General features: G+C 53.2%; 1 protein-coding gene across 2 annotated transcripts in view; it reads left to right on the top strand.

Annotated features, from left to right (window-relative positions):
* The window catches only part of SAMD4A (sterile alpha motif domain containing 4A), a 171,190-nt gene that overhangs the window by 133,011 nt on the left and 12,079 nt on the right, over positions 1-26,100 (top strand). For both annotated transcript variants that reach the window (XM_006269683.4, XM_006269684.4), the window contains 7 exons: positions 5,043-5,152; positions 6,480-6,566; positions 11,565-11,859; positions 13,162-13,247; positions 18,489-18,607; positions 21,502-21,703; positions 22,339-22,465. In XM_006269683.4, coding sequence (XP_006269745.1) covers positions 5,043-5,152; positions 6,480-6,566; positions 11,565-11,859; positions 13,162-13,247; positions 18,489-18,607; positions 21,502-21,703; positions 22,339-22,465 — 1,026 coding nt within the window. The remainder of the gene's footprint in view (positions 1-5,042; positions 5,153-6,479; positions 6,567-11,564; positions 11,860-13,161; positions 13,248-18,488; positions 18,608-21,501; positions 21,704-22,338; positions 22,466-26,100) is intronic.

The raw sequence follows: 26,100 nt of genomic DNA, 5'->3' as shown, positions 1-26,100 counted from the left end.
AGGGAGAGGAATGAAAAGGGGCACCTTTTTCCACCGAGCCCTCCATTGCAGCTGCCCAGTCTTGCTGGGGAGGGACCCGATGCTGGGCTTGCTACGGGGAAAGATGAATAGCTTCGGCGTTCCCCTGGGGGAGATGCAGCTGTGCCCAGCAGCCGCTTGCTGTGGGCTCTGCATTACTAGCACACCCCAGTCCGTTACTGGCAAACCACAGCATGCTTTCTCATGGCTCTGGGATAGAGAAGGGGTGACCATTAGCGGGTAAAGACACAGCTTCGATCCACCCTTCTGCAGAACTCGAGGGTTGATTGTCCCGGAGGTCAAGAGCCATCTGGAAAACCCTCTGGTACGTAGCGGTAGCACCTCTTCCTGAATGATGAACCTGCTTCCCTGGCAGGTGCATGAGTGCTGAAGCCGGATGTCCCCTGGGGAGGTGGGGACAGCTCCGACTCGCTGTGCCAAGATGCAAGACTACAACTGCAGGGTGTTTTGTGTGCCTGGGAGGTCAGATTGCACCAGGAGACCCTCCTGGGCTGGGTCTCATCCATCCCTGTTAGAAACAGGAGCCCGTCTGTGGCTGTTCTCGCCAGCTCGGAGTTGTTCTGTGGGGTCTAACGGGGCAGTTGGCACAGCCGGTCTGTCCGGTACCCTGTTTATCTTACACCTGCCCCACTTGGTGCATGGCCAGATCCTGCTGGTGCTGTGCAAGGGCCATGTCCTCCTTTGTCTTTTGCAATGTAGCATTCAAGGAATGTCACTGAAATGCCAGGCCTGACCTTGAAGGGAGATGGAGGCCCAGGAATGGGAAGGGAATGTGACTGCCCGGACGTGTCTTCGATCCTCTGCTTGCTTATGCATTGAGGTTGGGGTGAGGCCTGGCAGCAAACAGCTCCCGTGCGTGTGGGGTCAGGCTGGGAGGTACGGCAGGAAGCCGATCCCAAGACCTGCCAACGAGGCCAGTGCTCGGAGCCAGACCTTGGCCTGTTCCCTGGCATGGAAATGGGGCGGCCTTGCTCTGAACGGCTGCTGCGTGGCTCTGCGACGTCTATTCTTCTGTGGGGTTTGGACGCCGCGGACCAAATTGTCCCAGTTGGGTGCTGAGATTGGTCTCGCAGCCTCTTGGGAGTGGAATGACCCAGTCAGTTATTCAGCTAAAACGCCTTTATTAAATCCAAAGGCCAGTGGCGGTTGTACACTCCCCTCAAATGCCATAGCAAAATACTGGCTGTGCATTAGGGAGCAATGTTACAATCCTAATTAACGGCCGCACCCCCGCACTAATTACAGTGACAAGCACTTGATCAGAGTATGTACTGCTGGGCTAACGAGGGACAGTCTCGCTGTCCCAAGCAGGCTGGATCCATCTTTCATGCCTGTCTTTTACCCACCTAGATTTCTCATTGCATCGCCTTCCCCTGAGGGCCACAAACTGGTCAGAACAGGGCCAGACTCATGTTGTCCTTCCCAGTCCACTAAACCGTCTTGCTTTCTTTGCTCGTTCTTGGTGGGTCTCCTGGAGACATCCTTGGCACCTTGTCCACCCAGTTTTTCTCCTACAGCAGCACATCTGTAGCTTAACTTATCACACTTCATCCTGGCACGGTGCACGTGTATGTGCATGTGTATGCGTGTGCACCTCTGTCTCTTGCACCTCTCAAATCACAGATTCCTTTGATCCTCGTGCTACCTTCTGATAAAACATCCCATCCCTTATTACATTGCCTTGCTTAATTCCTACGAGGTCATCTTTGTAGGTGCAGTTGTGTGGATCTGTGCACGGGTCCCCGGGTGGTGGCCACGGCTCTGAGGGGCTTTGCCCCGCTGACTCTTCCCCACCCACTGTTGATCCCTGTGGTAAGAAACAAGCCTGGAGACTTCCCAGCAGCCTGTTGCACCCAGGACATGAGAGCTTGCTCTGACACCATGGAGCCAGGAGATCTCAGAGCAGAGGGTGGCTGGCTGGACTTGAACTCCCTGCCGTGCAAGCTGTCTTGCTAAAACCCCAGCCAGAGCACAAACCCTGCCCCCCACACTGCAGAGGAACTGCCCAGCTGTTGCTGCAGCATCTGGGATGGACCTGCCCCTCACCCCCGAACGGATTTGGGCTCCCTTTGCCCTGTCCTGCAGTGCAGCAGGTCCTGGGCTTTGCTCATACCAGACCACAAAGCCCAGGGCTACTGTCAAAATTTCCACATCCTAGTAACAAGCCAACGAGGGTTTTGCTCTTGACTTTACCCAGTAAAGGGTCCTCCAGTATCCAGGATGCCGTGATCCAAGAAGGGAGGATGCTTTTGGGTGCATCTGTGCCACGCTGACACATACCACGTCTACACTGCACGTGCTGTCTCCTTGGTCGGACGTTGGTGCCTTAGTGCAGCACTGCAGAGAAGCAAGGCTTATGGGCACGTGTCTGGCATCACAGCTGAGCAGCACAGACATGCCCATAAGGTCTTAGTTCGGTGGCATACCCAGAACAAGATGTGTCTCTTGTGGCTTTTCACGGGGAAGGTTGCAGGGAAATGGAGCCAGTGGGGTATGTGCAGGGGGTGTGGGGAGGCTTTGAAGACGAGCCCACCCTCACCCTGGACAGGAATAAACTGCAAACAGGCAACAAAGATCCCTGTGTCCTCTCTGAACTGGAGCTCCTGAGCTGCTGGTTGCGCACGTGTCCATCGCTGCATTTGGCCGTGAAAGTCAGTAAAATTTGGCATCTCCAGTTGCATTTGAAAACAGTGAAGTAGAATGAGGGGCTGCCATGGTTTTTCATACAGTCTGAAGCTATATCGGTTTGTCGGTTCCCTTGTTTCCTTGTTCTCTCCTGTCTCTCTGTCTCCATCCCGCATCACTTGTTTTATGCTTGGATTGTCAGCTCCATGTTTCGTGTAGCACCCAGCACAGCTGGGCGCGGGATCAAGACCAGGGCTGTGAATCACTATAAGGATCACAGCCGTGGTTGCTTCAAATGTTAAGACAGAGAGGTCCAAGCAAGGGTCCTGTGATACCCGAAAGCTTGCCGACGTCTGTGCCAGCCATGCAGTTGGTTCAATAAAAGATTGCCTATGAGAATTCTTGCCTCTAAAACAAAGGTGACATTCAATTAGAAAGCATAGGTTCGGGTTGTAATACTGTATAATCAACAGGCCCCTGTTTAAGCATATGCATAGCCTTAGGCACGTGGTGCAAGAAACTGATAAAGGTTTTTAGGTGCCTATGGCTAAATACCTTTAAAAACCCTGTCCTTGTTGAAGCTGAGCCTCGTTCAGTCAGGAAATTGGGTGTGTTTAAGCGCCGCTGCTGTCAGCCCAGGGTCTCTGTGAGTTCATCTGCAGAATGACAGCGGGTCCTGGGTATGACCGTAAGCTGCATCCGGCTGCAGGGCCCGGGGCTGCTTGTGGCAGGGAGCTCCTATAAAATACCACAATGTCACAACCTGCGAAGTAAAGCGAGTATAAGTTGCTGCAAAACCTTAGCTTCCCACTGCTAGGGTACTCCTTGGTTGGAGAAAGGCCAAGGGACATCACCTGGGCAGAAATGCACCCTTGCTGAGGTGTTAAAGCAGTCAGCAGCAGTTCTTCTCCGTTGCTTTTTGGCAGAAGCTACAAGCATCGAGGCACTGACCGTCTGGACTCTGTCCGGCAGTCTACAGTCTGACTCAATGGTCTAGAGGGGGAACAGTAGGTCTAGGGCAGCCTCCACTCCTCCATACCTTTGCCTAAGTATACGTGCTGGAGGTCTTGGTGTGATGGACCTCTTGTGCATCCAAAGGATGAACGGTTGCCAAATAGGAGAGCACAGGCTTTCGCAAACCAAAGGTCAGCTCATCAGATGCATCACATTGAGCGCCTATACACGTGCAGAGAGATCGGTGCGGTGTAATTACAGCAAGTCGGAGGAGACTCGATGAATCGTAATTGCCGTGCTCCAGCAGGCCCCAGGGTCGCATGCATCAGCTTCCCCGCCCTGAAAAATGGCAGCAGGGGCGCTTTAACTAAAGCTCAGTCCACACGCTTTAGTTAAAGCAGCCTTGCCGCCATTTTTCAGCACGGGGACGCTGATACACGTGACACTCCGGGTGCTTTAATTAGAGCAGCTCTTGAAGCCGCTTTAATTAAAGCACCCCCTCTTTGCCTCCCCCCAGAGCATGTCTATAAATGCCCATAATGCAAGCAGTCATGGGCTCACTGCCATCTTACTGGACAGTCACCCTCGTTGCTCAGGTTTCTGCCTTCCAGAAAACACCAACAGGAGGCACCTGCCTGACCTGGGGATATTTCTGGCTGCCTTCTTTGACTGCACCAAGGTGACCCCCCCTTGCCCTGTTGGAATGGGTCCCATGTTGGGGCCGTTTAGCCCGGTGGTGAGCTGAGCTGTCCTGGTGCAAACCCCATGTTACACATGTAGCACACCTAAAGAGGGGCTTTGCATTGGCATGCACACACGGGACATACCCCCCACTCTGCACAGGTGCCAAGCCACCCTCCGTCCTGCTGAGCAGTGATGGAGTTGCAGTAGTCTGCAATCACGTTTTAAGGCAGGATAGCTGTTTTAGACACTTGACAGTGCCCATCCCTAGGGATGGATAAGGCCTGCACCAACCTGGCTGCAATGACCTTTGGAACAGGCCCCAGCTCCAGCATTTCTGTCTCGGATGGAAGACAGCTACTTGAGCAATAGCCAGGGAGCAGAGAATTAAATGGGATCTTTAAAAGACAGCAAGCAGGTTCTGGGCAGCTCACAGAGTGCAATGAAGTCTATTAGGAAATGTCTGATATAAAGGGCCAAATCCTGCCATTGGAGAGACTTCCTCGGTTCTATTGCAATCAGCAGGAGTTCGGGAGTTGTCCTCAGGCATCTTCGGGTCCCCGTTGTTCACATTAAAGTGCAATAAAACTTTTGAAGCTATCAGAAGGAATAACCATCCCGTGGGTAACCCACGGAAACAATAACCTAATAAACTCCCCCTGTTGCGGTTGATTTTACACTGTTGTTAACCAGCGCAATAAAATAAAAGGGTATTTTTTTGCCTCTCTGCCTTTGTTCCCCAGATGTTCCTGCCTGGTTGAAGAGCCTCCGCTTACACAAGTATGCAGCTCTCTTCTCTCAGATGACCTACGAAGAAATGATGGCCCTTACCGAGTGCCAGCTCGAGGCGCAAGTATGTTCCCAATTAGGCATGAAACAATTAGCCCCGTTTCTTTTTTTTTGTTCTTTTTCTGCTGTTGTCACAGTTGCAAAAGCCACGCTTGCTGGGTGGGTAGACAGGTTTCCCTAAAAGCATCACTATATTTGCTGCATTATGCATTAAGGAGGGTTGCAGAAGAACTCATTCAGTGCTGCAAAGTGATGTACCCAACTGTTTGTTGTTGGACTCAAACAATTAAATCCTCTTCCCAATAAAGTCTGTGGGAATGGTGCATTGGTGTCAGTGAGGACGGCATTTCACCGCAAAATCTTGGAGAGATTTTCACAGGTACAAACAGCATTGGGGCATCCCGCTCCCATTTCAACTGCTGGTATCTTCAAAAATCTCCCCCTTGTTCCCTTTCTTCCCAGGCTGTCTTTGAGAGAAAGAGATGTGATTAGCATCTTCACTCTTCTTCGAAGTCCTGTTAGTACTCTAGAGTCCCCGGTGGCAGAGCGGCTTCTAGAAGAAAGGAACTTAGCAAACTGAAAGCCAAGATTGCAAAAGTCCCATGACTTTCTGAAAACTGCTGGCTAGACCCAGTGCTCGGTCACTCTGGTGTTCTGGGGACCAGGTTGGGGCACCAGCGGTGTTACGTGTTCGTTGAGTGCTGGAGTAACCCTGGAGAATGACCTGAGCACGAAGCCGGAGGCCTGGGGGGGTGGCACTCATTTTGATTCCTCACTTGGAGAAGCTGGGGGCAGGGGGTTGCTTGGGTTTCTTTTGCACGCATCAACGCATTAACTCATCTTGTGCAGAAGAGTTTAAAACTCACCTGAAAATCAATCCCCTTTCCCATTAAGTCCCCCCCTAACCCAATGACATGGGCAGTCCTTTTGGGATCCTGCTGTTATTGTCAGCGTATTTGCTATTCATGTCAATCCATTCCCCTCCAAGAGACAAAGGGCGACTGAGTCAGCCATGCAGAGAATTGCGGGCAACTGCTAGGATATAGCAAGTCCTAAAGGGTCTGTTTGCTCACTTCCCACCAATCTCAGCAAAACTGGGCACTGGCAGTCAGCTAGGCAGCTCCTAGACCCGACATTATATTTAAAAGTTTTCCCTTGGGACAGCGTATAAAGATAACCGCTCCGGAGGAAGGTGGGCACGCCAGCAGGAAATCTAGAGCTTCAGTGGGTTTCCAGGTTGTTTCCTGAGACTCTCAGCCTCTCTGCAAATCCCTGAATTCAGGGGTTTGTTTAATTTTCAGCAAGGTTTTTCACTGGAAAGAAAAGGCTCGTGTATGACCTGTCATCTGGTGGGAACATTAATGTCAGGTTTTGTGACATTTTTATTCCAGAACGTTACCAAAGGTGCAAGGCACAAAATAGTCATCAGCATCCAGAAGCTGAAAGAGAGACAAAACCTTCTCAAGTCACTAGAAAGGGTAAGTCGGCCGTGAGTCAGCTACGTTTCTTCTTCTTTCTTGGTCGACTGCAAGAATAGCAAGGACTTAATTCTTGGGTAAAATACACATTGGTTAGGTGTCTCGACTGGCTCCTTCAGGTATAGAGGGCCAAATGGACCAAATCCATTGTTGGTGTTTCCACCTTTGGGTAACCACTGCTGTCCCAAGCATGAGCTTCTGTTTGAATCCTTCAGAGAGTTATCATTGGCCTCTCTCTAGCCAGGGTGCATATACCCTCCAGCCTCTCTCCAGCCAGGGGTGCATATACCTTCCCCGGCCATCCGAACGAGTGCACTAATGCTGCCTGGCTCATTGCAGTTGGGGCCAATGCTCTGCTCGTCCTTGCTCCTACCCAGCCCTTCCCAGCACGAGTTGGAGAATGGTGCTTCTGTGGAAGCTGCTTCTGCCACCCAGCACAAGGAGCCAGTTAGGGGGCAGCTGTCAACCCCTTGCTGTCCTGTGTGGATACTGTGCACAGGCCATGGCCTGGCCCTGCACTTGAAAAGGCAAATTTGGTTTCTCTGCGAGTCCAGCCAAGGTGATTTTGAAAAATGGAGGAAGTTTGTGTGGAAAGAGCGAGCTCCAGCTTGGTTTTCCCCACTGCAGCATCCTCCCCTAGCTCAGACTGACATGTCGTGGCTTTGACTTGCTGATGCTTATAGCAAGCAATGATGCTTTGGTTGATGAAAGACTCAAGTCCTGATGCTGAGGGGAGCTCTGCTGTTGACCTAACCCACCCTTATGGTGTTGGATCAGGATCAGGCAGGAAATACCAGCAGCACCAGTTCTAGTCGACCTCTCTCTGGCAGAAGAACCAGTGGTTGTGGGTGGTTTCTGATACCACCGTAGGGTAGATAGCAGGTGTGGTAGCATCAGGGACGACACAGATGCTCATGGACAGATTGAGGTCTGGTTTATACTTGCAAGTTTTTCCTGGTTAGTTGCTTGGTAAGGAGTGTGACGGTACCCACGTGTGGACACAGAGTCCTGGCATTCAGTCATGTAAAGGTGCCACAGGATCTGAGCCCTTATCCTAATAATCCTGTCTCCTGCCCTGCCACGCGTGCATGGCAGAATGTACAATTTTGGGATCAGATCCCAATTGCAACCTTTCTACTTAGTGCAAAGGGAGCCTGGGATCATGACCCTGGACTCCCCCTGCACCAGTAAGTTGGGATCCAGGTGCCCTCAGCCCAGTGCATCCTGGGGCCAGGAATGGCAGTCCACAGTGATGATGTGAGACCCTGGTGCGATCCTGGCGTTGGGGCTGACAATCAGCTGATTGTTGGCCCCAGTCTGCAGCAGTCACAGACATGTCACAAGTTCGGTGTAAGGCAGTGGACAAACCAGCCGTAAAAATGTTCTACATAACGGGTGTATCTATACATGAAATCAATGTGACATCATAAACTCCGGAGCAGTTTGAGCTGGAGTCAGCTGCTCCTGAGCAGAGCGTCTACATGTGTAGCCAGGATCACAGCAATTTGAGTCGGAGTAGAGCAGCTCTGGGCTGGCAGGGAGCATGGGGGTCAGCCCTGGGCTCCAGGTAGTGATGTTGGGTGGCAGAGGGGCCTGGCCCCAGGCTGGCTGGATGCAGTTTGCACCTGGTGGTCACCGTCTACACTTGCATTTAATTGCATTGAATTACTCTGTTGTAAGATGGCACTGTCCCCAATAGTGCTACCTTATGGCAGACTTAATTAATTTACTGCACCCTAATACCAGCGCACGTGTAAACTGCGATGCATTACTACAGAGCTAATTAGTCTACTCCACAGTAAAGCGCACATGTAGATGCACCCAAGTTATGCAGCATTTTTATGTCTGGTTTGCCACAATTTACACATTAATTGCAGCATAAATGTAATGTGTAGAGGGGCCCACAGCTACACCGATAGAAAGGTGACTTAACTTCACGTAAGGACCGCCATTGATTGGGTCAGGCCACAGGTCCATGTCACCCAGTCTCCTGTTGTGTCTGAGCGTGGATGCTGATGGGCCAGAATTTTTGCGCCCTCAACTCCTCGCCCACTGCAGCTTCCAGCACACCTATACGTAGTCCTGGGGAAGCCACAGACCTTTTGTTTCCTGGAACAGACACGTTTGGGGAGTATTTAGCCTTTGCAGGCTGAGGAACCAATTGATTCGTGGGTAAAGTGTCAACAGGACAGATCTTTCCTGCACGTGGTGATCAGTGTCCAGGTTACAGAAGTACCAGATGCCTCTTCTGCAGCTGATAATGAGCGCGGCTTAAATATTGGCACCTCCCTGCAGTGACTAGCTGCTCCCCACACTGCTCCACGTGCACATTGTACCCCTGCGCCAAACTTAAGGTGCCCAGTGGGGTGCAAAGGACTCTTCCACGGTGTCACGTGTGTTACTGCTACTCATTTCCTTGACTGAAGATCCGTGGCTGGTGGTGCCACATGATTACCCACGGGGCCTTCGTCTCCTGCTGCACCTCAAAGGAAGGAGCCTGCCAGATTAGCCTGGGATACGGGACCTTGCCAAGGGGAGAGCTCCTGCCCCTCCTTCTCAGCAGAACCGGTCTGGGGTCACGGCATCTTCAGGCTTCCACTGCGGGACTCGGCTCCGGCGGTGAATCTTCGAGGGAAGATGGCCAGCGCCAGCTCCCGTTCAGCAGGTCGCCTTTGCAAGCAGAGGCAGAATCTTTTTCTTTTGTTTTTTTCATGAGAAAATAAGTGAATTCTGCATAATTTAGAGAAGCACCGGTCCAGCCCTCCTATCATCAGCTCCACCGTACTCCACACCATTGGGTTAGGTTGAACCGATGATCACCCTGCGAAGAGCACAGCCGCCTGCTTTGGGCACTTGGATAAAAATGCTGCGCGTTGCTTGTGGCCGGTGTTTTGCTAAGCCCACGGCTGCACTCACATCTAACATGGGATGAGATATATGGAGCCGGAGGAGCTAATAAAGCCATATTTGCCTCTGTACATTAATAACACTAGTTGAAAATGGGAGACGGCTTGCTGGATTGAGTTTGCTTTGTCGATGTGCTTTCTAGGCAATTTCCCAGCCTCCTCTCCTCTTCCTCTGCGGGCAGTTTGAAATATGGTATTGATTGGCTGTCGTTAATACAGGAATGTAGCCCAAGTTTGGCAGACGCAGCGAGCTACGCTCGCTATAAAACCAGAGGGGATAACTAATAGGATTTGCTGTTGAACATTAGCAACTCAGCGTGCTTTGCTGGGACTGTGATTATACCATGAGGATGTTTTGAGTGAAGCCCCTCCACAAAAGCCACCTCTGGGCTGAGTTACTGAAGAGCATGTGTTTGTGCTGCAAGTTCCCTTCCAGCTTTTTCTTTTGGCAAAGCAGGAGAGTGCGAGACGCGATCTTTTGCTCACACCCTGTTTTCAGTCTTTGGAGTGGTTGCAGCCAGTTGATCCTGCGGGAAACATCCCCCCAAACAGTGTGTGTCACTGAGAGCAGGGGAGGTGCGGGCAGTCGGCATGAGGGCACCGTTCATCCTCATCCCGTGGCTCAGACGGGCCATGGCTCGGCCTCTGCTTTATCGTGCAGAGCTGCCTCTCCACCTCCTTCCCCGGGACAACACGCGGTGCCGCAGGAGCTGCTGACAGCAAACCCAGCGCTCTGCGAAGGCAGCAACAAGATGGTCTTGTCTGACCTCTATTAAGACCAGGAGTCAGTCCTTCCTCCTGGCTCCTGGGATTTTCCTGGAGAGGAGACGGCAGGATCAGACCCCTTGCAAAGGCAAGCAGCAGTGACACTCACACATTCAGCTGCGGTCAGATGGGATTGAGAAACCCCCATGTCTTGTTGTCAGCTGCTGGGAACAGCGCAGGCGTTTGGGGGGGCTGAGATCCCATTTGTAATAAGGTCCTGACCCCATTGAAGGCCACAGCAAAAATCCCAGTTGACAGCAGCATTACCAGGTTTTGCCTATGGAGACCTCCAGTGAAATCGGTCCCTCCCTGCTGTCTCTTGTCCAGCCAGGTAGTCCTTACTGGACCCCACGTGCATTTTTGCCTGGCTTTTCCTGCCACTCTCATTCTCTTTCCCACCTTCTCTGATTAGCAACTAGACCCCTGAAGTGAGTGTTTGGGTTCAGGTTTGTGAGAGTGGATGTGAGAGTTCAGGGAGCACTAAATGTGGGGTGCTGTGATTGCAGGGGGGTTAGGTCCTGGTTTTACAGCTGCCCTTTGCAGCCAGAAACAGTTTTGACAAACAGGAAAGCAGAACTTCTCACACGCTCCCAAGATGCCAGCAGCTGCAGGATCGCAAGAAGTTTTGCAAATCACAAGTCTTGCAAGAGCCGGCGACAACACTTCTCTCCCTAGCTGCTCTGTCTGGCACAGCTGCCTCCCGAGAGCCCGCTCGCTGCTCCCAAATCTTCTAGCACAGTCAAACGCCCCTGAGAAAAACCCAGCCACTGCGCAGACATCCCTTCCAGGCTGGCTCCCTCCTCTCCACCATCTCCCTCGCTAAATCACTCTGCTTCCTCTCCCAACACTGCAGGCTAATGCTTCTCGGAGTCTCTCCAGCCCACTCAGGCTGCAATGCCCGTGATATCTTTCAGCAAAAAATGGGTGCTGTCTGGATGGATCTCTGCTCCTTCTGCCCCGGACTTTCCCCCCAATTCAAGAGTGGGTTCACATCTGTTGCCACCAGGGTCTCTGGGCTACCCCTCCCTCCCTCTTCTGCCTACGGGGCCCAGAGAGGCTCAGGGCCCCCCCCGTGTAACCCTCGGCCCATGCACACACGGCCGCCGGCTGCTCCAAAGTTGGACAGATCCTTTGAAGGATTTAACCTCACAAAATAACTTGCCGGACGTGCCCCACCCTATGCAGCAGAAGCCGGCAGCCTTTCTACAGGGGGTCTTGTCTTCAGCCACCTGCCAGGGCTGCCAGCATTTTCACGGCAGAGGCGCGGGCTGCCGAAAGGCATGTTCACGGCAGGTGATTGATGGCACGTGTTGACTTGCACCCACAGGACATCCTGGAAGGCGGCAACCTGCGGGTCCCACTTCAGGAGCTGCACCAAATGATCCTCACCCCCATCAAAGCGTACTGCTCCCCCAGCGCCAGCCCCGACGAGCACAGCCGGGACCCGGACCCTCACCACCCGCCTTCCCTGATCGGCTCCGACGGCCAGGTCTCCGACGGCAAGGACTCGGCCTCGGGGGGCATGCAGCAGCACCACTTGCCCGGCTGTGAGGGTGAGTCGGGAGGGGCCCCTTTGCCCGAAGGAGACCTCCCCGGGCAGTTCACCAGAGTGATGGGCAAAGGTAAGTCGCTACGGGTTTCACTGTTCCTCTTGGTGAGATTGGGGTTCATTGCGGTGATGTCCCTGCTTCCCATCCACCCCACTGCCACCCTCGGTGACGTGATGGGGTCCCTCGCACTGGGAACAGTGCAGACATGAGGCAGGACAGCCCCTGCCCCACAGAGATCACAGTATAAATAGTCGGAGGGCATTCACATGGGGGGCAGAGGCCTGGAGGACTGAAATGCTTCAGCCACGATCACGCAGCAGAGACAGGACTACATCCAACATCGTTCCTCTGTGCTCGAGGGCTGGGGACTGCCAGCTACACCCCTGCAGACAAGGAGGAGGAGGGGTGGAGAGACAGGCCGCCCCAGGGGAGGTGGCTGGCTGGAGAAGGGGGTGCACACATGGCCAGGAAGGGGGCTAGCTGGGGGGTTTCTCCTGCTGTGCCCCATCTAAGACAGCATCTGTAGGGCCACCAGAGCAGTGACTGTGGCATGGTACCGCTGTCCCCACCCCGTCCCCAGGGCCAGGCTAGGCCCTGTGCAGCCAGGTGAGGTGGGAGCTAGCCTGGGAGCAAGTGCTTCAGCACTGAACGGTGGTGCAGCTTCTCTTAAAGCCTGTGCCAGGCTCTTCTGCTCTGTGCCGCTCAGACACGGGAAAGGCTAAAAGTCTCCCCTCGGCCACTTCCACCTGCTGGCAGCCCGTGGACCCTGCTGCCAAGGGGGCCTAGGACTCCCATCCATTTTGGCAAGCTTTTTGAGTTGTTTATAGCCCTGGTTGTTAGGGTGGAGGGGGATCTTACTGACACTGCAGCTCCTCTGGTTTTCAACCCAACATGCCCCATGCGAGACCTGTTGCAGGTTAATTTGTGCCTTCACTTCGGTGGCATGATTTCAGAGAGGGACCCCCATCCTGTTGTCCCCCAGGGGGCTGGCTATTGACTTCAGCGGGGTAAGATACGTCCCCTGCAGCAGTAGACCTTCATGCCATGCTCTTTCTCTGAAGATATCTTTTGCATACGAGAATGCAGCCGGGCGGGGAGGGAGATGGATCCTTCTCTCGGTCATTCCCAGTATAACCTCGTTGGCTTAAATGGATTCGCACCAGTGTCACTGAAAGCAAAATCTCATCCTAAATATAGAAGGGCATGGCTGGAATGGTGGAAGGGTGTTGTTCTAGACAAATGCTCCATTGATGAGAGCGGCTTTCAGGAGGACGGGAGTGCAGTTCTCAACCCATTCTTACGATGCCACCCGTTTCCTGCCCGGCTTGCCATTTCCTAATGATCTTTTCTTTCTGCTGTGGTTGCTCTTCGCAGTGTGCACGCAGCTTTTGGTTTCCAGACCCGACGAGGAGAATATAAGTTCCTATTTACAGCTCATAGACAAATGTCTAATTCATGAGGTGAGTCGTGACGGATCTTATCGTGCTGTTGTTCTCATTGCTTGGAAACTGTTTCCAAAGTTTCTGTTGATGTAAACATTTGGGTTTCTAACACAAATATTTTGGGGGGGTATTAATAGTAATTCTGACGGAACAAGGCCGTACCAGACGGTAAATCCAGTATGATGCGCAGAACCGTAGGTCTCTTTAGGCTCGTGCAGCGGGGCTGGAGCTGAGAGATTCACCTGGCCTAGGACAATCGGATGAGCAACTGGGTGAAAGACATCCCCGTGAAAGAAAAATGCATGTGAGGTTTCCTTTGGGCAGCCCAAACCCGCCTCTGGCATCTCTGGTTTCTATTTTGCAGCAAGCACGCGGCGACTTTTGCACCCTGCGTTCTGCAGATCCATTCCCAGCGGCCGCGGCTTTAGAGATTGGTACCTAAGGCAGCAGTGCTTTTTAATAGTGCTTTCCCGGTCACCCTTCAGGGCGATCCAGATGTGCTTAGCGCTCTGTGTGGCACGGACCTAAGTCACCGCCCCATGTGCTGACACAAAGGACACATGCTTGTGCACGTGCGTGCAGCACCTGTTGTTACAAGCGGGGCCATGTGCCTGGATGGAGCTCGAAATGCTTTCCATCTCGGAAGAGCTGCGAGCCGGCAACGCGTCAGTCAGTTGTGCATAATCGCAGAGTCGGGAAGCACGCAGAAAACCGCGCGGTCCTGTGAGATAAGGGCTGGCAGCGTGTTGTCAGGGAAATGCTGACTGCTGCAAGCATGCCGGCCTCCAGTATGCCGGCTGGGCAAAAGGGCAGAGTTCCTGATCCCCTCCAGGTTAAAGTAACTCAGGGAGAAGATGATGTCTAAGTAATAACCCTCTCTGCTGGGCCTCGGGCACTGGCAAGGGCTGTGATTTCAGCAGATGCCCCATTCAGGAACTTAGGTTAGTGCTTAACAAAGCGCGTGCTCACGTGGTTTCCTGAATCGGGGCCAAAGAGGGAGGTTTTCTAACTCTGCAACACTGATGCTCCAGAAAAGAAGCTGCTCGCAGAAAGCTCCCATCGGTGGCAACCACAGCCTTTTTCCCATTCACGGCACGCCGGTGGGATGCATCGGCAGCTTCTGCGGAGCTGCTGGAAATACGCAGCGGTGGCACTAGGGCATTTGCGTGCTGCTGTGAAGTGGTCGGTTTGCTCCTGCAGCTCGCGGAGGCACACACCTGCTTTCTCTGTACCCAGGGCTGCTCATTTGTGGGTTTACGAGCAGCTTCTCCCCCCGCCCAACCACATCCAAGCCTTGGCAACCCTCTGAAAAGCTCCTTTGATCCTGCTCTGTGTGCATTTCCAAGAGCAGGGAGATTTTTTTTCTTTTTTCCCCTCTGACCACTTTGTGGTCAGCCGTGAGATGACTGCAGCTCCTACCAAGGTCTTCTCTTGAAGTCCTAAAACCATCAAGCTGGGGAGGTGGACATGGAGGGTCGCCAGGTCCAACCCCCTCCCGCATGGATTCAGGACTGCTGCTCCTCAATCCAGCCTCCTCGCGAAAGCCACCGCAGTCTGTTCTCCTGCCTCGCCGCTCTCTTTTTCCCTCTTCCTCTTTAGCGCTGATGTTAACCAAGCTATCGAGAAAGAGAGAGGGGGCTTTTATTAGACTGCAGCTTCTGAAATGGTGTTGTGCCTGGACACCTCTCCCAGGCAGGGGAGCGCGAGCTGCACTGAGCGCTCCAGTGCTCTGCCCGCGGTTATCAGAGGACGGCCCTGGCTGGTGTTTAAAACAATGACCGAAGCAGAGCGGCGTTCCTGCACCCCTCGTCTCCCAGCTGGGAGCCCCAGGTTTTTTCTGTCACGTCCCACAGAGCCCCAGGTTTTTTCTCTTGCATTTATGTTATATCACAGAAGCAAAGAAAAGCAGGGCTGGAAGGGAGGTCCAACCCCCCCCCCCCCCCCCCCCCCCCCCCCCCCCCGCTCAAGGGTGGATGCAGAGGCTGTGAAATCTTTTATTAAACCAACTAAACAGCTGGGGAAATTGTTCTTTGCAAGCTTTTGGGCACAACCCCCCTTCTTCAAGCATAGAGAGAGTCTGAGGCTGCGAAAGGTGCAGGATTGACACCCAAGGGAATGAAGACCTCTCCGCATCCTCTGAACAGACACTGTAAAATACTCCCCGGTGTCCAGCCGTTGTGTCTATGCTTGGACCTAGGAGCACCTCTTAGCAGGGAGAGGCGTCTTCCTCTCCCACCTCCTCCCATGGGCTTCCCATTTACTGCCCAGGTCTCAACAGCAAAGGTCGCTTTGCTGCGGAGTGGGGTCCTCTCATGCACGCCTTCACAGCAGTCTGGGATGACAGGGACAGCTCTCCCACCCCCAAGGTGACGATCCCCGCCTGCAGCGCTGTGCACACGTGGCTGCGCCGCTTCTGGCTTCGGCGGCAGCCTGCCTGGAGCCGAGCCGCAGGCTCAGGGATGCCTCTATGGAGCGCAGGTGATGTCGTTGCCACGATGGGCCAGGAGACGTGCGAGAGGCGAGAATGCTTTAATTGGGCCAGCGGCATGTTGTGATGTCCTCCGGCATACGTGGAGCTGTGCCGGTGAGCTCGGGGACTGCACATGATGAGTCCCCTTGGGAACGACGTTACATTCCTCCCGCAGGCTTAGGAAGAAGAGGTCGCTGTGTTGTCTGGCTTCTTTTTCCTTTGGGTTGTGGATTTTCCATTGCACACGTTGCTATCTGCTGCACTTTGGTGGTGCGGAGGTGATGGTGGTGTCGGGAGGGGCCAGGAGATAATATTCTTCCTGGTATCCATAACCCCTGCACTTCTCAGGTGCTAATGAACTTATTGAAGCATTTGTTTCATCTGGTGTTGAGCTCAGCTGTGTCTGCTTCCGGGTTAGGGGCCTGAGGAAGGGTCCTGTGATCCCTGAAAGCTTGCTTCCATCTATCCCAACCGTATAGTTGGTCCAATAAAAGATATCGCCTGCAAGACTTCTTGCTGCTATGGAGCACAGTAAGTTTGCTATGTGGACCCGGCAGCTGTCAGCTGAGGGGATGCAGTATGTGGAGGGGATGGGTTTTTTTGCGGGGGGTCTTCTTCTCCCCAGGCTGGGGGAGGCAGACATATGGGCCCAGAGCCGATGCTTGGGGAGCAGAAAGAGGAGAAAAGAGCCTGGAAGGAGAAGACCAGCAACTTGGTCTTGATGAGGCAGGTGAGATGATGCCAGTGAAAAGACTGGGAAAGGGGAAGGGCATGGCCTGCGCTGCAGACGGGGGAGTTGATTTTTGCAGTGACCCCTCGGGTGGGATTTGTGCTCGGGTGCTGGGCACGTGACAGGCAGTCACACCACTGTACTCAGAAGACACAGATTGCAGAATGCTTTGCAAAAGAGGCCAGGACCCTTATGCCCATCTTAGAGCAGGGGTAACTGAGGCACAGAGGGAAAAGGGACTTGCCCAAGGTCACCCATCAAGATAGTGGCAGATCCAGGAATAGACCCCAGATCTCCAGAGTCCCAGCCCTGGTGCTCTATAAATGGAGCAGCACTGGGAAGAGGAGAGAATCTGGGACGCTGGTGAAGAAGCATTAATTGAGCCCTACTTTCCCGAGGCCGCCAGTTTTTAATCCCAAGCTTAACTTCTATAATTATTTTCAACCCTTGACATTTATGCATCTTCCAACACACTGGCCTCTTAACCAGCGTAGCTGCCCAGAGCTGTTGGGCTCAGGTTGGGCCCTTCCTTTGCATCACACATAGTCACACGAACGCCACCGCTCCAGGATGCCACATGAGTGGAGGTGGGCTGCCCTGAGTGCTACAGCAGTCTCAGAGGTGCTTTAGGGACTGAACGGCGTACGCTGGGATGTAAAGACGTAACCAGCACAGAAGAGGAGCTGTGCCCCCCCGCAGTTTGGATACCCGGAAACAACCACTGCACTGGGTACGAGCTGGCAGTGCCAAGCTGGTAGAGCTAGAGGGGTCTTCCAACCCCTCTTCCCCAGGAGGGGATCCCTTCAGGTCAGGCATGCGGTGCCAAACCCAAGGCCACTTGGTTGCAGCTGGCACTGGGCCCAAGCACCATGTTCTCGTTGTGACTCTCAGCGTGCAGAAGTTTGCAGTTGCTTTTGCAGATTTCTGGACAACGTGCCGGGAGATGCAAGAGCAACTCGCTGACTCAGTCCCAGCTCTGAAGCCATCAGGTGCATTCATTCATTGTGACCAAACGGAGCCCACGAGGAACTGCAGGTCCGTGCTGTGACCTGGTGAATAGCTTTGAAGGTCAGAAGCGATGAGAGTTGTGACCAAGATCTGTCCTCAGGCCCAAATATAATTGGATTTCTTTGCAGGGTAATATTTAATCCTTTGCTTTTACATATATTTTTTTTAACCAAAGCCACGTGTTGGGTTGAAGGGTCGTACCGCGGATACGGAGAGCAGATTTCACTTCCTGTGTATCAGCAGGCTGGTCTTTGTAGCCCTGCAGGTCTCAACCTTTTTAGACTCGGGGCACCCCTTGTCAGACCCTAACAGCCCCTCGTTACACTCGCGGCACGCTTCAGAAAATGACAGCTTTTAGTTTTCCCTTTTTTTGACCACCGAAAAATCCTCTGTTGCAACGATGCAGACACACCGCAGCAGGTGAGGATGGTTTGAACACTACGAATGCCTGTTTGAAAGCTCCTGGTTTATCTAGTGAATCATGTTTGCCCTGGCACGCGGGTTGAGAATCGCTCTTGTAGCAGAACCAGGCTGTTCCCGTCTTGGTGCCAGTAACAACGGGGGAGCGGTAACGGTGTCCTCACCTTGCGGTGTCTGACAGCTCGGGGGAATCCTCCAACACTTGGCGAACGCAGAACAGAGACGCAGCCATCCGTGCAAGGGCGGCGTGTCTCACCGTGGCGGAGCAGGGCTGCAAATTTGGGTCAGGGGCTTCAGGGAAGTGCCATGGGAAGTTTTAAACCCCCGGGCAGAGCAGGAAGCTGGTTCTGCAGGCCTGGGAAACCCATGCAGAGGAAACAGCGGTCTGCTCCTGTGTCTGTCTCCAAGTGGGAAAAGGATGAGCCGTCCCCGCTGGGACCCGATGCTGGAAAGCCAGAGGTTGTGTATGTGTTCACGGCCCGAAGCCAGGCCGCTCTGGGCACACGTTAACTTGCTCGTTCTTCCTTTTCGCCTTTTAAATACCCAACTGTCTCATCCACAAAACATTTACTCCTTTTCTTTTTGTTTTTTTTTTTTGTGTTTTTTTTTCTCTCCCCCCTTTTCTGGGCAGGCTTTCACAGAGACGCAGAAGAAAAGATTGTTGTCATGGAAACAGCAGGTGCAGAAACTGTTTCGGTCTTTCCCTCGGAAATCCCTCCTAGACATATCAGGATATCGGCAGCAGCGAACGTACGTGGGGCTTTCATCTCTTTGATGCAACGGCTGGGCTGCGCGCTTGGGTATCTAGGGCAGGACGCTGCCGACGGGGCTGACGACTGGAGTCCTGTGTTAATTGGAGCCCCCGTGGGCGGATCTGATTAGCAGGGCTGGTTAACTCCAGGGCAGGCAAAATATTCCACCTTGTTCTTGTTGCAGTACTGTAGTAGAGCCTGCACTCCCCGCCGGTCCTGCCGACTGGAGGTGGACCAGGCAGAGGGGCTGGGGAAAAGGCAGGTCCGCTGTGCCCATTTTACAGGTGGGGAGGTTAAGTGACTTACCCAAGGTCATCCAGGGAATCTGGGCGGAGTTGGGAGTCAAACCCAAAGCTCTTGCTTCCCAGGGGAGCATCTCGCCGATGAGCTGTCCCTGCTACCACGCTTGCTTTGGCGTGAGAACAGGGACCCCTCTGTGTGTCCGCTTTGCTCTCCGGGGACAAGATTTCAAACACACCTGAGGCAAATCTCTCCTCCCTGCCCTCAGCCCCCACTGCTCTTACCTCCGGTGCCACTTGGCCATTTGGTTTTCATCCGCTTGCCTGCTCCCCCACCAATTGTGCAAGTCTGGTCACGGGCAGACACTCCCCTGAAAAAACACACTGAGTGAAGGAGAAGACACGAGCCACCCAGACATGGTGCAGAGAGGCTCGTTAGACCAGGAAGTCTGGGAATGGGCTCCAGATAGCGCTTGAAGATGGACACTTGCATCTCCGCTATGCAAAACTGCAGCCTGGCAGCTCCTCTTGCACCCCTTGCAGAAAGGGATGCATCAGAGGGAAACGCTGCTGGACAAAGCACCCGCACAAAGCCCAGGTGGCAAGTTTTGCAAAATCATACAGGGACGACTTCTCTGCCCTGGATGATATTGTGCGTTTGCTGAGCTCCATCAGGAGCATGGCTGGACCGTATGGACCCTGCTTGGGCAGTCGGGTGGAAGCTGCAGTCTGTGGCACAGCCGCATGGGCTGAGCAGCCAGACCACTATTTGGATGGGATTATAGAAACTCTGTTGTACTCCATGACTGGTCGATTTATACTGGTTGGGATCCCCTAGTCCAGTGCCTTTCAACCTGTGGTCCACAGACTATGTCTCGGGGATCCACAAAAGATGACTATGACCAATTAAAAGTATGAATACCCAAGCTTGCAGTTCAAAGGTGTCCGCACCTCCATTCGAAATTTCCAAAGGGGTCTGCAAAGGAAATAAGGTTGAAAACCCCAGTCCTGTTATCTCCTGACACTTGTTGACCCTAGCATATGCAAGCAGAGGGGATGAGGGCTAAAAGGAAGATGTGTCGACACATCGAGGCCGGCAGTGACCTGGGTGAGAAGGACTGCACCAAAGAGGAACAAAAAGTCTCCAGATTGCTCCCCTAATTTGGCAGGCTCTAAACTGAACGGAATAAATCAGGGTGTGACAGCAGGACTGCTCTTTGCTTGCATCTCATAGGATGGCATGGAAAAACAGGGCAAAGCCAGCAGCCAGGTGGTGCAGCTCAGTGAAAGCCGTGCCGACGGGCTGTGCGGTACTCTTCTGCACGCGGCTGTTCCCCGCGAGGCACCACACAAGTGTCAGGGGCTCGTGGAAATGGGGTAAAAAATAAAAAAAGGCAGGCTGTTTCATAACTGCCAACCAAGAAACATCAGCAATAGGGCAGGTGTTTTTATGATGCACCTATTGCACAGGCATCTCCCCCCCTTCCTCATGCTGAGGTGCAGTGTCCACTTCACAGCATCCTCCACCTCTGCAAGCACGAGTCAATAGAAAGGAAGCCCCCTCCTTGGTGGGCTCTCTCGGACGTGGCACCTCACCCTCCTGCACGTTGATTCAGAAAGCAGCAGCAAGTCCTAGGCCCGTGCTCCCACTACGGGCAGGGAGGGTTAAGGGCTTGGCTCTGAACTCAGATCATGCAAATGATGGTGCCTTATGGATCTACAGCCCTGGAGACTGATGAGCCCCCACCTCGGACCCCCCACCCCCAGGACTGGATCCAGGGTGTCGTGCCTGTATCTCACCCTACACAGATGGCACCTTCATTCGTTAGCATTTCGTTCAGCTTCCCAACGGGTCAATTTTAAATGAGCCGCACAGGCAGACCTGAAGCAGCACGCTGGGAGCAATAAAAGCCCTAGATGACCCATAGAGGAAGAGAAACAGAGAGCAGCTGGGAAGCCAGGGACAGTCCTCCCTCTGTGGGCAGGGCACACATCCTCAGTCGAGGATCATAAGGGGAGGAAGAGCTGGAGTAAAAGCAGATAAGTCTGAGGATGGGCTTGAGACCCAGCCTCTTCCATTGGCACTAGGCAAGAGCAGCAAGGATGTCTTTGGAAAGTTGTGGGGGGCTTAGGGGCTGGCTGGCCAGGCATGTGGGCCCTCTTTCCAGGGTACGTGGAGGTGCCATAGAGCAGACCAAAATCCCCGGGGAGCCCCCAGCAGCCGGCCCCTTCCCCGAGCTCAGCGTCTGGGTTCCTCCGGGTTTGGCTTGGCTTGCCTCCAGCGCGTGTCCCGCCGCCTCCGCTTGACTTGCCCGAGTCAGGCAGGCGGGATTTAACCTTGCTGGGGGGAGCAGACAGAAGTGTAACGGGGCTCAGAGCGGAGCCGGCCCTGCGAGCCCCGGGAAAGCCGATGCGTTCCCTCTTGTGGCGGTCCGTGGTAAGGCGCGCTGGGAGAAGCAGCCCGGAGGCAGGGTAGAGTTGCACCGTCTCGGCTAACTAAACCAGAGGTGCATCGGCGTTGTAAGCAGCATCTCGCAGGCCTTCTCGTGGCGGGGATGGGCAGCGTCTTAGTTAACGCACGTAGCTGCCAGCAGCGTTTTTAAACGGGGCCAAGAGGCTGGATTTTCAGACCCGTGTTTTTCTGTCTCTGCAGCCGCGGCTTTGGCCAGTCGAACTCCTTACCCACAGCCGGATCTGTCGGTGCAGGCCTGGGCAGGCGAAACCCGCGACAGTTCCAGATCCCGTCCCGCAACCTCCCCACCACCCGCCTGGGGCTGCTCGGCCCCACGGGGCTCCTCGGCGCTGCCCAGCGCAGCGCCGCCACCAACCCCACGCTCCTCAAGCAAGGGAGACAGGTTGGTTTCTGTCCGTCTGCCCTGGCCCCGGGTGCAGTGGGGCCGCCGTTCGCTTTCGGGGGTGGAGGGGTGAATACTTTGTGGGTGCTGCAAGAAGGACTCGGGGGGACCTGCACCTATGGTGCAGAGTTTCCAGCCTCCCCTGGAGCTAGGGATGCTCAGGGTTTTACAGCACCGGACCCTCAAACCGTTGCAGAGGCTTCCTCTTGCTCGGCTCAGGAGAAAGCCTCATTCTCCCTCTCTCGGTGAAGGTTAGACTGGAAGCATTTCTCCTGATTTCCCTCATCTGACTAACTTGTCTGGATCTCTTTTATGAAGGGGGAAAAAAAAAAAAAAGCCAAGCCAGTGAGAACAGTCTGCAGGCATTTCCTGTTTTTGCTCTCCTCCGTGTAGAGGGGTACTGAAAAGGGACAAGGAGAGCTGGGAGCGAGAGAGAAGGACACGCCAGGCTTTAGGGAGCGTCGGAGGCAGAGAGCTTGTATAAATATGATGCTTGCCGAGAAAGCCCTGCACTGGGGGAGTAGGAGGATGTGGGGAGCAGCCACAAAAGCACTAGTAAACCCTAAGGTTTCCAACGCATGCAGCCCAGCATGGCCTTCCCTTGAAGCATTGGTTTGTCTGTCTCTCTCCCGTAGAACCTGTGGTTTGCAAACCCTGGGGGGAGCAACAGCATGCCCAGCCGGACCCATAGCTCAGTGCAAAGGACCCGCTCCCTGCCTGTCCACACCTCCCCGCAGACCATGCTGATGTTTCAGCAGCCAGGTAGGAAGAAGCCATCGGTCTTTTGCTTATTCATACCCTTGACGTACGCGAGTACAGTATATTCGGATAGCTGCAGTAGCGAAGCCTGCCCGAGAGTGCCTAGCCTCAACTGTCACAATACATTCTTGGGCGCTTATAGAAGGCTTTCTTTTTTTAAACCGCATTGCAAGCACGAACCGTGGTGGGCTGGCTGCAAGCCAGACTATGCAAGCTCCGAGTCTGTTGCAATCTGACCAAGATATTTTTGACGCTAGTCAGATTACCGGATTGATTAAACCAGAGACATCACTGGAGGGATTTGGGCCCTATATATAACAGACTGACTGCGCTAGCGCCTCACATAGCTTCCTTCAGAGAGGCTTTATGTTACACGGGGAACGTCGTCGCTCTTGGATCACCTTTTTTGCTTTTACATGGACTGGAAAATCCCGAGCTGCAATGAGGTGACTTCATGTATTTGGGGAGAATTCTTTGGAAAACCGATGGACTAGGGACAGAAGTGACACATAAACTGATAGAAGTGATCGAAACTGGTTCAGATCTGTAACTCAGCAGAAATTCAGTGCACATAACCTGGTTTCCAAATGGCCCAAACTGGTTTAAGAGAAACCTGCATGCGTGTAGTATCAGGCTGAATTGATTTAGATTAAATCAGTTTATGGCATTTCTGTCCCAAATCCCCTCTAGACTCAAGTTAACTCACAGCCCCTCAGCATCCCAGGATGCTTTGCATCTCCCTCGCAGTTCCCCCTGTACCTTATAGGGTGGGTGGGCGGGCTAGCCTTTGCCCAAGCTGTCTGCTCCAGTCGAACAGGGAGGCATGCTCTAGCGCCCCCCACCTCCTGGCCTGAGCCACTGCAGGCACGTGGCTGCATTTCTGGAATCAAAAGTGAATGTCTGCTCACTTGCTTATGGGTTCAATCTATGCAGCTTAAATTAACTTGCAAAGATTGAATCGATTCAGATTTGGGCTTTTTGACTGCCTTAGTGAGGCAGAAGTTCACCACATTGGGGTTTTGTACTGGTTTCCTCGCACACTTTAAATAGCCTCCTTGCACGCTTTAAATAGCCTCCCATGTGGAAGAACATCCTGCCATTCTCTTGGGTTTTCTGAATGACCTCCTGAACCTTCCTCCAGAGGAAAATCCTTCTTGGTTTCTGCAGGGTTTTTTTGTATTGCTCCATGCTTCTTTTAATTCAACCCCTCTACCAGCATCCAGTTGTTAGCAAGTTTCCAAGGGTCGCTGACCAAAGAAACCAATCCCATTCAGGAGCTCACACCCTTGTTTCATCTGGCCTGTTGCTGTATATTGTGTCTGCCCTGTTGAGATGGTCCGGTTGAAAATGAAAATCTAATCCCACATTGCAGGGACTGTGTCTGCTCTTGTGCATGGGCCAAAGCCCAGCAGGAAGACCAATCGTGGTAAATATTAAATATAATAATAATAAAGAGGGCTCTTCTTTCACATTAGTCTGCAATCGATGCAGACTCCAGGGGGGCTGAAAAGTAGCATTGCCAAAAATATGCATAGAGTCACCAAGAGCATTAGTCATCACAATAACCTCTTGCACCACGCTGACTTCACTCCAAGGGTCTCTTTATGAACACTGATGAATTAATCCCCAGAACAATATGTGGACAGAGGAAAGGATTAGACTTATGGTGTCAGCTGAGCAGTTGCCCATCGTCCCAGAGCAGGCTCAGCAGAGGACCGAGCTGCTGTCCAGCTGGAGTGACGGGGGCAGGAAACCACATTGATTTAAAGAAGGAGCTTGATTAGTTTATGGAGGGGACTGCATGAGCTGGCTGCCTGCAGTAGCAGGGGACTGGAGTTGGTGACCTAGGGCGGCCCTATGTTGAGATGAATCACAGGCAAAATTAGCACAGTAGCCCGAGTTATGACCCGGTCCTGGCCTCTGCGTGCTAGCAGCACAGGAGAAATACTGAGAGCCAGGCTGCCGACTTCTAACCATATTCATGCAATGCTAGAGACACTCAGTTTTTGCATCTCCTAACCTGGAACAAAGGTACCGCACGGGGTGAGAGCAGAGCTCCTTGTACCCCGACAAGCTGGGAACAAGCAGCCTCCTTCCCTTTCCCATGGAGGCTTTGACCCAGCTCACTAGAAAGGGAATCTCAGCTCCTTATCTGAACCGGTTTTGCAGACACCTCTGAGAGGGGAACTTCAGGGAGTGTTTTGCTCCTCTTTCCCCTTCTGATGGGGATCCTGACACAGCTTGAGCCCATGCACATCTGAGGGCAGGGTTTGTCTCTGAACTGGCATGCTGTGTAAAGCAAGCACCAAATCTTTTTTGTGCCATGCTCTCAAACATTACCTGGACTCGAGCATCTGTCAGGTACTGGCCAGGAGGCATTTAAGAAAAATCTGTTGCCTTCTTCATGTAAGATGCATTATGTCCAGATTAAATGGCGCTCTGGAAATAGAAGGGAACACAGGCCACACGCACCAGTAGGTTATTCCACCAATTTGCTCACATCAGAGCTGCCGGGGTCCCTACCTGCCTTTTATTTCCAACCATCCAGATGCATCAGAAGAAGGGGAAAATAAATCCTTGTAAGGCACCCACAGTCAGTTCTCCAGGGCTTTGTCCTGCAGGGTTTCAAATGACACCAGCAAAGGGGCTTATTTTTAGTTTCACTTCTGTCACGCGTATGGAAAACTTCTGCAGCCCTCTTGTCCCTGGCAAGGAGGAGATTCAGAGTGTGCCCTACATGCAACTTTCAAGTTAATTTATGAAAACCACTTTGATTCTGCAATCGCCAGGGCAGACGTAAGAACCCTAGCCCAAAATAGGTCTGAAGAGGGGCGGGCTGGCCTTGAGGCTGTCTGGGATTCAGGCAGAGAACACATTTGTTCTGCAGGGTTGTTGTAGTCACATGTCTGTGCTGCGGTCGGAGGTGTGATCTTGGCACACATCGGCAGGCCCACGTTATTTCAGCTAGCTACTTGGGTCCTCATCTCAGTGGAGAGGCAGCAGCAGCACGGACTTCAGCCCAGGCCGGACAGACTGCAGCCAAGGCCCCTGGATACTTCCTTGGGTTGCGAGGCTGTACCAAAGGCTGGGCTGCTGTGTCTTCGGCGCCCCTGTTGTACCCAAGCCAGCTAGACTGAAGCTAACATAGGGGCTCCTACTCCTGCTGCAGTTGCACGTCCTGATTGCAGAGTGAAAACACCATCCTAAATGTGCTCACTTCTTTGCACAAGTCCAAGCTGAACTGTGCAGGCTGTTATGCCGATACATAGCAAGAACATGTCTACAGGGCAAGCCTGTGCCCAGCAACAGTGCCTGGGCTGATCTGGAAACCGCGTAGCTGCATCCATGCTGGGCTGTGGATTGGCCCGGGAGAGCTAATTAGTGAGTGACAGCGCCAATTAACCCACTGGCCTGAAACAGTATGGTAGGTTTGAGGGTGCTGTTGCCTGGCAGGATAAATCATACAGCTGAAGAGGCAGGACCTGCCACAGCATTTATTCCCAAACAGGCAGAATTGCCAAAGCCTGGGAGAACAGCTGTGGCATTACAGTCTTCGTGAGGGTGGCGCAGAGAGGGACTGGGGGGCAGACCTGCAAAGGTATTCAGGCATCTCACCTCCATGTAGGTGATAGATTTTA

The sequence above is a fragment of the Alligator mississippiensis genome, chromosome 2, assembly GCF_030867095.1.
Source record: "Alligator mississippiensis isolate rAllMis1 chromosome 2, rAllMis1, whole genome shotgun sequence".
Lineage (NCBI taxonomy): Eukaryota > Metazoa > Chordata > Crocodylia > Alligatoridae > Alligator > Alligator mississippiensis.
The sequence above is the reverse complement of the archived record's forward strand: the minus strand, read 5'-3'. Positions and strand labels throughout refer to the sequence as shown.